The following is an 11,860-nucleotide window of genomic DNA, read 5'->3' as shown; positions in this document are numbered from 1 at the left end:
AATTTAAGTAAGCATGCATGGTATATAGAATCAACATGTTCCTACTTGCATTAATGTTTAAAAAGTTTAATCCATGAATGCCATTTTTTCTTTTAGATTAATGTTCTGTCCTTTTTTTTTCCTTTCTGGGAGGGCCTAGTTTGTTTCATTCTTAGATAAGAGTTTCAATGCTGTTGAAAGGGATATTCTGTCATAGGGTTCAGATGAGGTGCATTTGCACAGCCTACATGTTAACTCACATGGAGTACATTAAGAATTGTCACATATTATCTTTGATACTAAATGAATTAAGGAGCATATACCCACTGCTTTTAAATATATTATTTCAGATGCTCTCCCTTTTAAAACCTCACACACCAAGCACCCCGAGCACACACACACAACAGTAGGAATTGGAAATGAGTGCACTTTAATGCAGTGATAATTCCTTTAATAATTACAACAACGGAATCTATGAAGTGGTAAATCATTACAAACACCTCACACCTCAGCCTATGCCTCACGTTTTCGTTCATTCATTGCACTAAGATAAGCATTTGTGAAATAGAGGACCAAAAATTGGTCAAAACAATAAATAAACGCAAAATGCGTAAAAGAGGATTTTTTTTTAGTCATTTGTTGCTGCTTTCTCCAGGTCGGGTTGAAAAACAGTTTTAGGATGAACGCCAGCAACCTCATACCAAGCTTTCCGACAAGTCCGCACAATCCACTCATGCTCGGAGTCATCTGTTGGGGGGAGAAAAAAAACTTGGAATTATTTAAACACTTTAATTAGGGCTGGAGGAAATGTGCAGATAGAGTCGTTGCTTTTTTTCTTACACTTTGCTCTATAGAATGAAAATAAATACAAACAGCTGATAGCAGGCTATAGGAGATGTATTCATAGCGATGAATTCACTTAGGCCCAAAGCGTTCAAAACAAATCTCTAATAACACATAGGCTGCACAATTAAACCACAGGTCATTCTGTGTGGGAGCCTGAACCAGTCAAGTGCCATTCAAGTCTCGGGTAAATTCTGTCAAATCAAGATAAGCCTGACAATTAGGGGAAAATAACTTCTCAGAGCCACTTCAGACACCAATAAATAATAACCCCAAAAATGGACGCCAGTTATTTTAAACCGAAACGACTGCCAGAGGAGCTGATAATAAAGCAGTTTTTCATTGTTAAAACTGAAACGAGGAGCTAATTGCAGGGGAAGTGAGCCTTCTCTCTGGAGCGCCCGCAGCTGCACGCACTTGAGGAGCGCACGGGCCTCACCCGCAGGTTCCACGGCGCGCGGGGCTCCTTTTGTACGAAGGAGCAGGTCTGTGGCTCTCCGACTGATTGTGTGTAATTGCCAGCGAGAGGCGTCAACACTAACAGCCACTTCAAGTCTGAAAAAAACAACCTCCTACTTTTTTCTTGTCTCCCCTTTCTACCTGTTCTGAGCGCGGGGTCAATTGAACGCATCGGGCTCGCGGACAGCTGCCACACAAACAGTTGTTAGTGGAGAAGGTAATTAGTAAAGCCTTTACGTCGCTACGTCATTACGCGCAAAACTGACCTCAATTAGGCACAAACCACAACTTGTCTTAATGAACACTAGATTGGGATATTTTCCTCTTGAGGTGGTTGCGTTTATTTCGAGATGTAAGCCTCGTGTAATTGGTACAGGTGGCCGCTGTATACCGGAAATGTTCTTCAAAATAAAGGCAAAAATACTGTGCATCATAAATGTTTTGTGTACAAAAATGCAATAAAATAGAAAGTGATATTTTTGTAGTTTTGGATCATTTCTGAGGATAATTACAAATACAAACTCTAATTTTCAACATGAGTGACACAAACTGAAAAATAGGGACACAGTTTAAATTAGGCAAAGTGCAAAAATAAAACAATGCAAACAATGTAGCAATATCTTCTATCTGTTTTTTTTTTCACTTATACACAGTGTTTTACTGTCTCATTGCTTCTTGCAAAATATGATTCTTGGCTGCGGTTGATTGTGTTTGCTCTTGTACTTTTGTCTATGTTTTTTGTGTATCTTATCCTGGAGGTGTAGATACCATAAGGCAGGGAGGGTGCATGGAAAGATTTATGGTTTAAATCTGATTCATATAATTTTTGACTTTAAACTGGATAAGGTAATTATTAAAGCCTTTACATCGCTACGTCATTACGTTCAAAACTGACCTCAATTAGGCACAAACCACAACTTGTCTTAATGAACACTAGATTGGGATATTTTCTTCTTGAGGTTTATTCCGAGATGTAAGCCTCTTGCTTGTAATTGGTACAGGTGGCTGCTGTATACCGGAAATGTCCTTCAAAATAAAGGCAAGACAAGGAATTTTTTTTGTGTAGCCCATTTCATACAGGAGGGCAACTCAATGTGCTTTACATTAAAACATTAGAATCATTGGAAATATTCAGACAAGCATACAAGAGCACAATTAAAATGACAAATACAGTGAAAAATGGAAAAGAAAAGGAAAATTAGAAATATATTAAAAGTACATTTAAAATTTGCATTTAAAGTGAGTTAAAATAAGCTAAGATAGGAAGGCAGTGGCATATAAAAAATATTTTTCTTTGATTTAAAAGAGGTGAGAGTTGGAGAGGACCTACAGATTTCAGGGAGTGTGTTCCAGGTATGTGGTGCATAAAGGCAAAAAGACATTTTTGTGATTTAACACTTGGTATAAATCAAAACATTTAGCTCAAAGACCTCCAAATCAACACTTTCATTATTTCTGTGATTTAGGTATCAGCAGTTAGACCGAGCAAAATCACAAATAGATTAATGAAGTTGTCTGTTATTGTTATAAAGTGAGGATGTAGAATCAACATTTTAAGGCCATTTTGGTAAAAAAGAAAAAAAAAGAAAAAGCCTATTATGAAGTTCCAACTTACACACTTTTTTATGAAACACTTTTCTGGTTGACAACATCTCAAATGTACCAACCTGCATGTTTGACCTTTGTGCAATGTGCACAGGGGAGAGAGTGTGTGGAAGCGATAATGGCACCTTGTTAAAGTCTGTTTACCTTAATCCTTAAAATACACTCAGAGGGGAAAGTGTTTCCTTCCAGTCTAATGCCTGTGAACTAACACACACACACTCACATTCACTCACTCATGCACACACACAATCACACACATACCAGCTTATTAGCCAAAGCAGAACGTTTTTTTCTTTCGTCTTGCACATTGTGCACAAGGGATGATCACACTATGCTGTTTGATAGTGAAATTGAAATGTAGCACTGTATTCACAGGAACAGAACAACTGTGACTCTCCATGATGTCATGAAGAGACACCCTCTGAACCTTGTCTCATAACAGTGACAACAAATTCAGCTTGTTTAGGGTCATATTTGGGGTCATATGTTTCGTGGTTCCCAAGTAAAATCAAACCTACCTAAACGTGAAAGCTCAAATAAACATTCATGTACATAAGTCTGTCTCCAATTCACTGCAACTGGAGCAGTTCTTGGTTGTACTTCCTGATGACATCATTAAAAAACAGCTGCGGTTTTCCTGTTAGCTTTGAAGTAAAGATATGGATCTATCAAAATTATTAATCCATACGTCATAGCTGACAGAATTTAAAGGGATCCTGTTTTATTCCTGTTGAATTCTTTATCCAAGTTGTTTGAAAAATGAGAGTTCCAGGAAATTGCAGAATGAGGATACGTCCCACTCCCCAGGGCCCCCCAGCTGATTTTATCTGTCTGTGAAACACCTCGGCTGGACGGGGACAAAGGGAGGGGCTGCGGTTTGGTCACCAGAGGTGTTTTCCTTGGCCGAGGAATGTTTTCAGTGTGGAGCTCTTTCTGTGTGCACTTTCAAAGGGAAGCGGTTATCCAGAAACAGGAAAGTGCTACAAACAATATGGCAGCACATGGATCCTGCTGCTGCTGCTGCTGCAGAGTGTTGCCGTCTGTTGCCATGTGAGAATATACACAACTGACCATGTGTGTGTGTGTGTGTGTGCTTGTTTGTAATAACTGAACACGCTCAATAAGTCGATGGTGCAGATTTGATTGTGCAGATGTGGCCCATGCATCTTTCCCCTCATTCTTTTTAAATTACTGTTTGATAAAGTTGTGCAAATGTTTTTCATTGAACCTCTAAACTTCAGCTGTGATCTTCATCAGGGAAGACAAATTTAGATCAGTCATGTGTGTCTAAAATTTTGGAGGAAAGGAGATAAAAAATCATCTTTTTGCGTTTTGCTAAGTGTATGAATTGTGTTTTGGATTTGACAATAATCATCTCATTGTGTTACACTTTGTTGGCTGTATTTAAGCTGGATTGGTTAACTGTGGCACAGCGAGGTAACAACAAGTGCAAGCACATGTTTGTTATAATGCTCTCTGTCACAACAAAAGAGAAAATGATTGAACTTTATTTTTTAACAAGCTGCGTTTGTGCTTTTAAAAACATGCAACTGTTACTGTCATGCACAATCCTTGTTATCCTATTTCTACGTATTGTTCATCCAGATATTACTATGAAACTTTGTATCTGTGTACCATCCCATCTTAATGTAGAAGTTGGATCACATCTGATGTCACAGCTGCTGCACAGGTCATCCTTTCAATGAGAGGGTAATATCTTTTGTGCTACCAATCTTGTACTCCTCTCCAGATTTCCTGATTTACAAACCCAGCATGAAAAAGCTACAGTAAATATGGACTAACTTTAATTTGAACAAAGTAGAGATAAGAATCCCAGGAAATAAATGAAGAACATAAGCAAGAAACAAATCTCTGAATGCTTATCCTTCACTGTTTGTGATTTTTCATCATCGTGCAGCAGCAGCAAACTCAGATGCACCTTTCTTTTAAAACGTGCATCAGATTTTCAAATAAACTGTATGACTTCTCACCAGAGTTCTGAAAAATCATAAAATCTTCAAAAAATTCCCAAAACATTGTTTCAGGTAAAAATGTTCCCCTCCTTTTTGAAGGCTGTAAACTCTGATGCACAAAATTTTAATCCTGACATTTTAAATATATCATGAAGTCGATGGTACTTCTTAATTTGAATTACATCAGAAAATAAATATAAAACCATATAAGTATAGTGAAATAATTCATACATTTTTTTCTAGGATTTGCTGAGTGGATGATTTGGAATAAGAGTCAGTTGAGTCATACTCATTTTTTTAAGTGCATAATGAACCATGAAGGGGGTAAGACAGTTGACTGTTATAAGTGCTGTCTGCATTTACTCAACTAAAACCATAGCTGGTATTAAAAGTCGTCGCTACAAGTCAGTACTCCAATGTGTGGAACAAACCATCAACATACCTGAGCGACAACCATTTTTAGAAGATCATGTAAAAGACATGTTAGAGAGTTTCAGTGATGTCATATAGTAGGTGGTTCCCATTATTAATTCCAAAGAACATACTCCTTTCTACATTTCTGTATCAGTATATCTGACAAATCCCTCCATACATTCAGCCGTACTGCCCGCCAAAAAATCTGTTCAACTCCAAAAATAATCCTTAACCTCTTGGGGAATATTAGCAACAGATCCCATTATTTTGCTGCATGGCACTATGCCAAGATGGATTGTTTGTCTGAGTTAACAACAGTAACTAAGGAGGTCAGTCTTTGCAGTAAGCCGGTTCTGGCTGGTGAGTTAAGTCATAGAATGGATGTGTAGTTCAAGGGGTCAAAACTTGAATCATCTGCGTTTCAAACCGTTTCCATATGCATCAACTCCTGCAACTTTTCCACGTACGACCTGCTTGATTCTTTCTTGCCTTACACGACCAGTTGTGACGGCTACACAGGGAGCTCTTTCCTCTTTCCTTGCAGCAGCAGAAGACGTCCCCTCTGGGAGGGAGGGTGGGTCTTCCCTGTGTCCCCTCATCCTCACAGTCCTCATCCTGGGAGGAAGCCATGAGGTAATAAATTCTGTCTTCACACCCACTATGACAAATGTGCCTTCACCTCCCGGGGTTGAAAAATAAATCCATACAGGATACAGAAGCATCCTTCTCAAGGGCTGTATACCAAGACATGAGAGGGAGGGATACAGTGGCCATAAGTAGTGCAAGTATAAGCCACATACAGCCCCCACATTGTATGTAAACACGACTATAAAAGTCACATATCTGACTTTATACTTGACTGTATATTCACTACAATCAATGGGGGGGACTGGAGTATTGTCGGCAAGAGTTAAGCTTTTCTCCCTCTGTTTTGTGTCGCTCAGCTGATCACTACCAGAGCTATAACAATGATAAACAAAGTATGTTAAAAAAATCCCAAAACATACTTTTGTCTTCTCTTAACACATCCTGATGACATGCCTGAGGATGTGGATGTCCTCACATATGTACATGAGATGTTTTTGCTTGTGGAACCAATCTGCGTAATGTTGCAAGTAGCTCATCTGCATAAAAATATTCTGCCCTAAAGGAGCTCGTGAGTCATATCTTAATGTCTTCCAGGAATCATTTCTTAAAACATGTCTGTATTTGTAAGGTTAAAAGAGGTCAGTTGAAATCACATGCAAACTACAACAGATTAATGAGTGGTCAGATGAGAATCCAGACATTTGAAGATGTCTGATTTCTTTAAAGATGAAAGAATCCAAAAATAGTTTGACGTGATTGCTTTCTTGTTTTCTGGAAACACATGCAAAGTTAAAATAGTCCTGCTAAACTCTTTAAAAAACCTTGTGCTTTTACTTCTGTTTAAAGCAGTGTCCGGGTACTATAAAGCATGTAACCAATAAAAAAGAAATGTAAAACACCTATGATGCATGAAAATAAAAGTGCCCGTGTTTTCTGTCTGGTGATGTAAAATCACAGGAGACATGACGAGCAGAGGATGTCAGAATTTGGGAATTCCAACCTAGACACCTGACAGATTGCATTCACTTCAAATCTGGGACTGCAGAAGCAGACACTCGTTCAGTGGAAAAATGTGTCTTGAATTTTCCACTTTTGACCAATAACAAAAGGGAAAAAAAATGTTTCTTTTAAATGACCACAGCAGGCTTTAGCAGCAGGCTTATCAGATGACTTGTAACAGAAATCTTCCGTCAGAGAATCCAGGGATAATCCATTTAACATCACTCCATAGGTTCACTGTTATCAATCCTTCCCATATGGCCACACTGTATGCGTTCACAAATGCAGTAAAATGGGTGAAGACAAAGGGTTCCATTTGAAACAAATTCAATGCAAGTGCTCCGGTGTTTTTCAGAGTATCTTTAGTCAGGCTTTGTCCAAAGTCTGCTCTCGGGTAATGTTGAAAATTAATCTTACACAGAGCTAGCCCCTTGTTCGACAAGTCAACAACAATGACTCCCTCACTACTAATTCAGCTGATTGTATGGCTTTCTCATTATTAAGTATTTATTTGCTAAGATAACAAAGCAATGCCATCAATATTAATAACTGAAACACCCTCTTTCAGGTCTAAAACACTTTGTTCATGTATTTTTCACATGGTCATACCTTTCTGTGTTTAAATGGAAGCACACAACCACTAGCTTAGGCTTAGGAGCATATTCATGTTCATGCAAATATACAGAAGGAGGTTTAAAAACTTCTTGGTTTAAAGATTACTATAGATTAATTTTTGCAGAACACTGCAAACAAGCCGCACTGCTTATTTCAGTCTCTAAAACTTAAATGTATTACTGTCTTGGTGCTTCATTTGACATAAGACATTGTATACTCAATTTGAAATGAAAATGTGCTTTTGCTCTTGACTTTCATCTTTGTAATTTTCTTTGGCGCAACAGCCTGAGATGCCTGGATATTACTCAACACTCAAATCGAGCCAATTTGGCATCCGATTGGTAGAACAAATATGTGCACAAACTAATGCGAAATAAGCAGCGGGGAATAGAGGTTCTGATATCATGTGATGTTATCCCTACTTCATATCAGAACCAAACTGCAGCAGATAAAAAACAACTTTCGTAAATCTCACAGTAAGAACATAGTTCCTGGACTAGGTTGGAAAAGTATCCACTACTCAAGAGGTTATTAATATTATCATGGAAAGTAAGAAGCATTTCATTTATGAGCCATTCATCTGTAGTGTCACAAGGCTACAGCAGTGGAAATAACAGGATATTTCCCATCTCACCTGCATTCCTGAGGAATCTTCCTGCATAGGAAGTGACAACTCGGGTATTTGGGTCATAGAAACCATCTCCACAATCGTAACACCCATCAGGAATAACACGTGGTGGATGCAGATCGGTTAGCTGAGATTCTCCTGTAAGAATAAAGCAGTTAATTGAATAAGGGAGCAATCTTCATGAGATTTACAAATAATAACTTAGTTCATTATGTTGCCTCGAGAAAAAGGCTCTTTGCATCAATATACTGTGTTTAAATGTTAATGTAGCTGATCTGTACTGCTCATCTCCTGCTCTTATGTTACATATACTATGTTGGATAATGTGTGAAATATTACTTTTCAATACCAGGGGCCATGAGCAATATAACTGATCCATTATACTTATTAAAACTATGTTCAAATTAACTTTCAATTTTGGTTTCAAACACAATCCCATTATTCATTAATGTCAACTCTAACTGGATTTAATATTATATTCTATCTTGCATTCATAATCTTGTCCTTTTTAATTTTTTTTCCATTTCTCAGTGGAGTTGCCATTACTTTTTTCAGATCTTACTTTTGTTACTTTACTTATTGGGGTTCTATGACTCTATGGTTTAAGGCTCTGATTCTTTCCTCATACACCTATTGTTTTAACATGCACATGATCTCAGTGTCATCATCCATTAGTTTTTGAAGACCGAAGATGGCAGTCTCCATATTGGAACTGCTGACTCAACCTTTCCAACTCCTCCCCATTGCCAGCCAGCAAAGCGGTAGAGTTGAGGTGGGCCTCAAGCCTCCATGCAAACAGCAGCAATGCGCCCACCGATCTGTCAAATCAGTATTGCCCCTTTTTGCATAAATATTTGAATAACAAGTTAAGCATTACTCTTAGACCTACTATCATCAAAAAAGGATAAGTAATACAAAAAATCAACCCACCTCAAAGTGTGTACGAATAAAGATATAAGCCACTCAGACCAAACATTTAAATTCCAACCTGAAGGTCTGAGTCCGTTGCACTGCTCGCTGTAAAAGCGCCTGTCGTAACCATCGCAGTAGTCCCAGTCCGCCTCCTGATACTGCAGACCATCAGCAAAGGCAAATGAGCCCTTAGTAGAGAGCGAAATGTAAGAAAAAGCTTGATCCACAGTCACACATACGTTGAAATGAATGACAAAAAACAACAAACATATTTAAAAACGGAACTTACTTTCACTCTAACACAAAGTAGTGTCTCGTTTTTCTGAGTTTTATATGTGCTCTTCAAAGCAGTAAAAAAATCTGATTTGAAAAACTCAACAGAATAAATATTCTTCTTGATGAGAATCCAAAGATCTCCCTGTCTTCTTGACAGTATTCATCTGGGATTTTTTTGTTGGCAGAAAGTAGCTGTGGTGAAAACTGTTGAAAGCGAGGTCTTAGGGTTATGCTACTATGCATCCCAGACATGGTTTCTTGGATAGATAGCTTGCTGTTGAGGTTTTGAAATGTCACTTTTCAGTGCTTTATGCACCACAAAAACGTTTTTGATTCTCTGCTATTGTTGTTGAGTAAAGGCAGAAGTCTCAGAGATGAAAATCTCAAAACCTCAGCAGATAAAACAAAAGATGGCTGCATTGATATAAACCTCTATAGGAAAGTGGAAAAATATGTGTTTTGGTATTTTGCTTGAATCAACACACTGTGTGTATCTTCTGGAGAACAGTCCAACTATTACGAGAAATAAAATATAATACTTTATTCAGCAACTGAAATAAGAGGCAGTACAACATTTGTGCTTCAGTATAAGCAGTAGTGTTTTCATTATGATAACAGCATTAATTGGATTTATTATAATAGTGTAGGAGTATCATTTACATACTAATAATTGATCCAATCAAATCTCAAAGAGGCAAAAAGAAAAACTGACAATCAAGGGATTTAGTCTCGTCTTCTCTCTGGACCTTTAACAGCAGAAATTAGACCGGCTTAGTAATACGGATTAAAGTTATAACCCAAATTATTTTCATTCTTAATTAAGTCGCAGTATAAAGGGGTATATTTTATGTTTTTGTTCACCAGAAATTATAACACTTTAGTTTATAATTGGAAATGTATATACAGTGACAATTATATTTCAGCAACATTAAACATGAAAGATTTTTCCAGAAAGTTTTTCTCTTCTGTTTCTAGTAAACTGATGTATGTAGTACTGTATTAACATTTAGATACTTCATTCAAAATTGGGGGAAAAAATAGTTCTAGGATGGGTCCTCACCCAGGCTGAGAGTTTGAAGGGAAAGATACAAGCACAGGGTAAATTTTCCAGAGTTTGAATTTCTGAATTTCTTGGTTGTTCAGGTCTGGTTTTAATGGAAATCAGTTTTCTAGGGCTGGCATGGATGCAGGTGTAGGGTGGCCTCAGTCAAGTTTAGTCATGGTTTAGAGCTGCTATCATTTTAAATGAACCACAACTCAAATGATGATAATAATTGGTAGTGATCACTGTTGTGGCATAAGCCCATGAAAGACTGCATCAGAGCAGGAGAGAGTTTCATGTAGGGGGAAAAAAACTGAGAAACCAAATAACTACACCAATAATGGTGAGTGATTGCTAAAAGAGACCAGATGTAATATCAACTATAACCAATGCAAAACACACAGTTCTGCATCTGGTTGCAAAAACTCTGACATGCATGCAGACACACACCTGTTTAGCTTTGCCGTTTTCCCAGGTGGCCTCATATTTACTCCCATTTGAAAAGTGTAGCACTCCTTTGCCATGGAACATCCCGTCTTTCATCTCTCCCACATACTTTGTTTCAGTGGGAAAGGTGTACTCTCCTTTTCCATCCATCCTGAGAGAGAGAAGAGAAATTCACTAATGGTGTTTCTCCAATTTTGCTTGCCATAGATTATTAGCTTAACCCTCTTGTTGTGTTCGTTTCTCTGGAACAGCAATAATGTTCCTGGGTAAATTTGACCCGGGGCATATTCAATTCTCCAAAAGTGTCAGAACCGCAAAACATCCCAATACACATTTTTTTTAAATCTAATTTTAACTCAATTTCTAACCATTTAAATCCAGATTTGGTCCATAGGTGTTCTTTAATTCTCACAGATCATGGTTCAATGAGGACAACTCACTCGTTTTTCATTAAAATTAATGTTAAAACTTTTTTAATGTACATTGGAAAGCCCTAAATATAAATACAATAGTTTTACATTAAATTGATTTCAGTTTATCTTATTTTACATTTTGAATTTTTTTTTGTATGAAGTGATGTTGATAAATTAACACGATACCTCTTCTGTCACATGCTACCCAAATTTTTATCCTGCATTTAGCTGGTTTGGAAGGCATATATTGCCTAAAATAGACTTAAAAAGGGTCAATTTGACCCGCAACATAACAGGAGGGTTCAATCGACTGGTTTTTTTTTACTAAGCTGTCTTTAGGATCATAAAAACACACACATTTATTTACCTTCCAATTTTTCTATCCCCTTTATAACAGCTTTCATCAATATCCATTGCAGCCATAACTCTCTAACGCCGTTTCTTCTCAAATAAAACAACAGAGTTTAATATCATGGATTTAATATCGACTAGGGGAAGACAGCACATCAGCTAAGTGTATAGTCACCATGGCAACGTGGACACAAAGCATAGACACACATAGCAGATGTTACCGCTTATTTTTCTGCATGAGGAGAAATTGGTAATTTTAAAATACTCCTCATTCTTATTTATAAAATTGTGTTATTAAACTTTACAAAGAAAAAAT

The 11,860-nt window shown here is 37.4% G+C and overlaps 1 protein-coding gene across 1 annotated transcript; it reads right to left on the bottom strand.

The window, feature by feature from the left end:
- Positions 1-392: 392 nt before the first annotated feature.
- Positions 393-11,727, bottom strand: morn5 (MORN repeat containing 5). Its single transcript, XM_034710165.1, has 5 exons — positions 11,561-11,727; positions 10,784-10,931; positions 9,092-9,203; positions 8,110-8,241; positions 393-726 (listed from the first exon to the last, which is right to left on the bottom strand). The coding sequence occupies exons 1-5, from the start codon at positions 11,614-11,616 to the stop codon at positions 608-610; spliced, it is 567 nt and encodes a 188-aa protein (XP_034566056.1). The 5' UTR covers positions 11,617-11,727; the 3' UTR covers positions 393-607.
- Positions 11,728-11,860: the final 133 nt, after the last annotated feature.

This window comes from Notolabrus celidotus, chromosome 19 (assembly GCF_009762535.1).
Source record: "Notolabrus celidotus isolate fNotCel1 chromosome 19, fNotCel1.pri, whole genome shotgun sequence".
Taxonomy (NCBI): domain Eukaryota; kingdom Metazoa; phylum Chordata; class Actinopteri; order Labriformes; family Labridae; genus Notolabrus; species Notolabrus celidotus.
The sequence above is the reverse complement of the archived record's forward strand: the minus strand, read 5'-3'. Positions and strand labels throughout refer to the sequence as shown.

Bases quoted from the DNA above. Each gene is read 5' to 3' on its own strand.
- morn5 (XM_034710165.1), bottom strand. From the start codon at position 11,616: ATGGCTGCAATGGATATTGATGAAAGCTGTTATAAAGGGGATAGAAAA. The intron at 8,242-9,091 runs GTTGGAATTTAA...TTATTCTTACAG, and splicing joins CAACGGACTCAGACCTTCAG to GAGAATCTCAGCTAACCGAT. The intron at 727-8,109 runs GTGAGATGGGAA...TCCCCCCAACAG, and splicing joins AAGATTCCTCAGGAATGCAG to ATGACTCCGAGCATGAGTGG.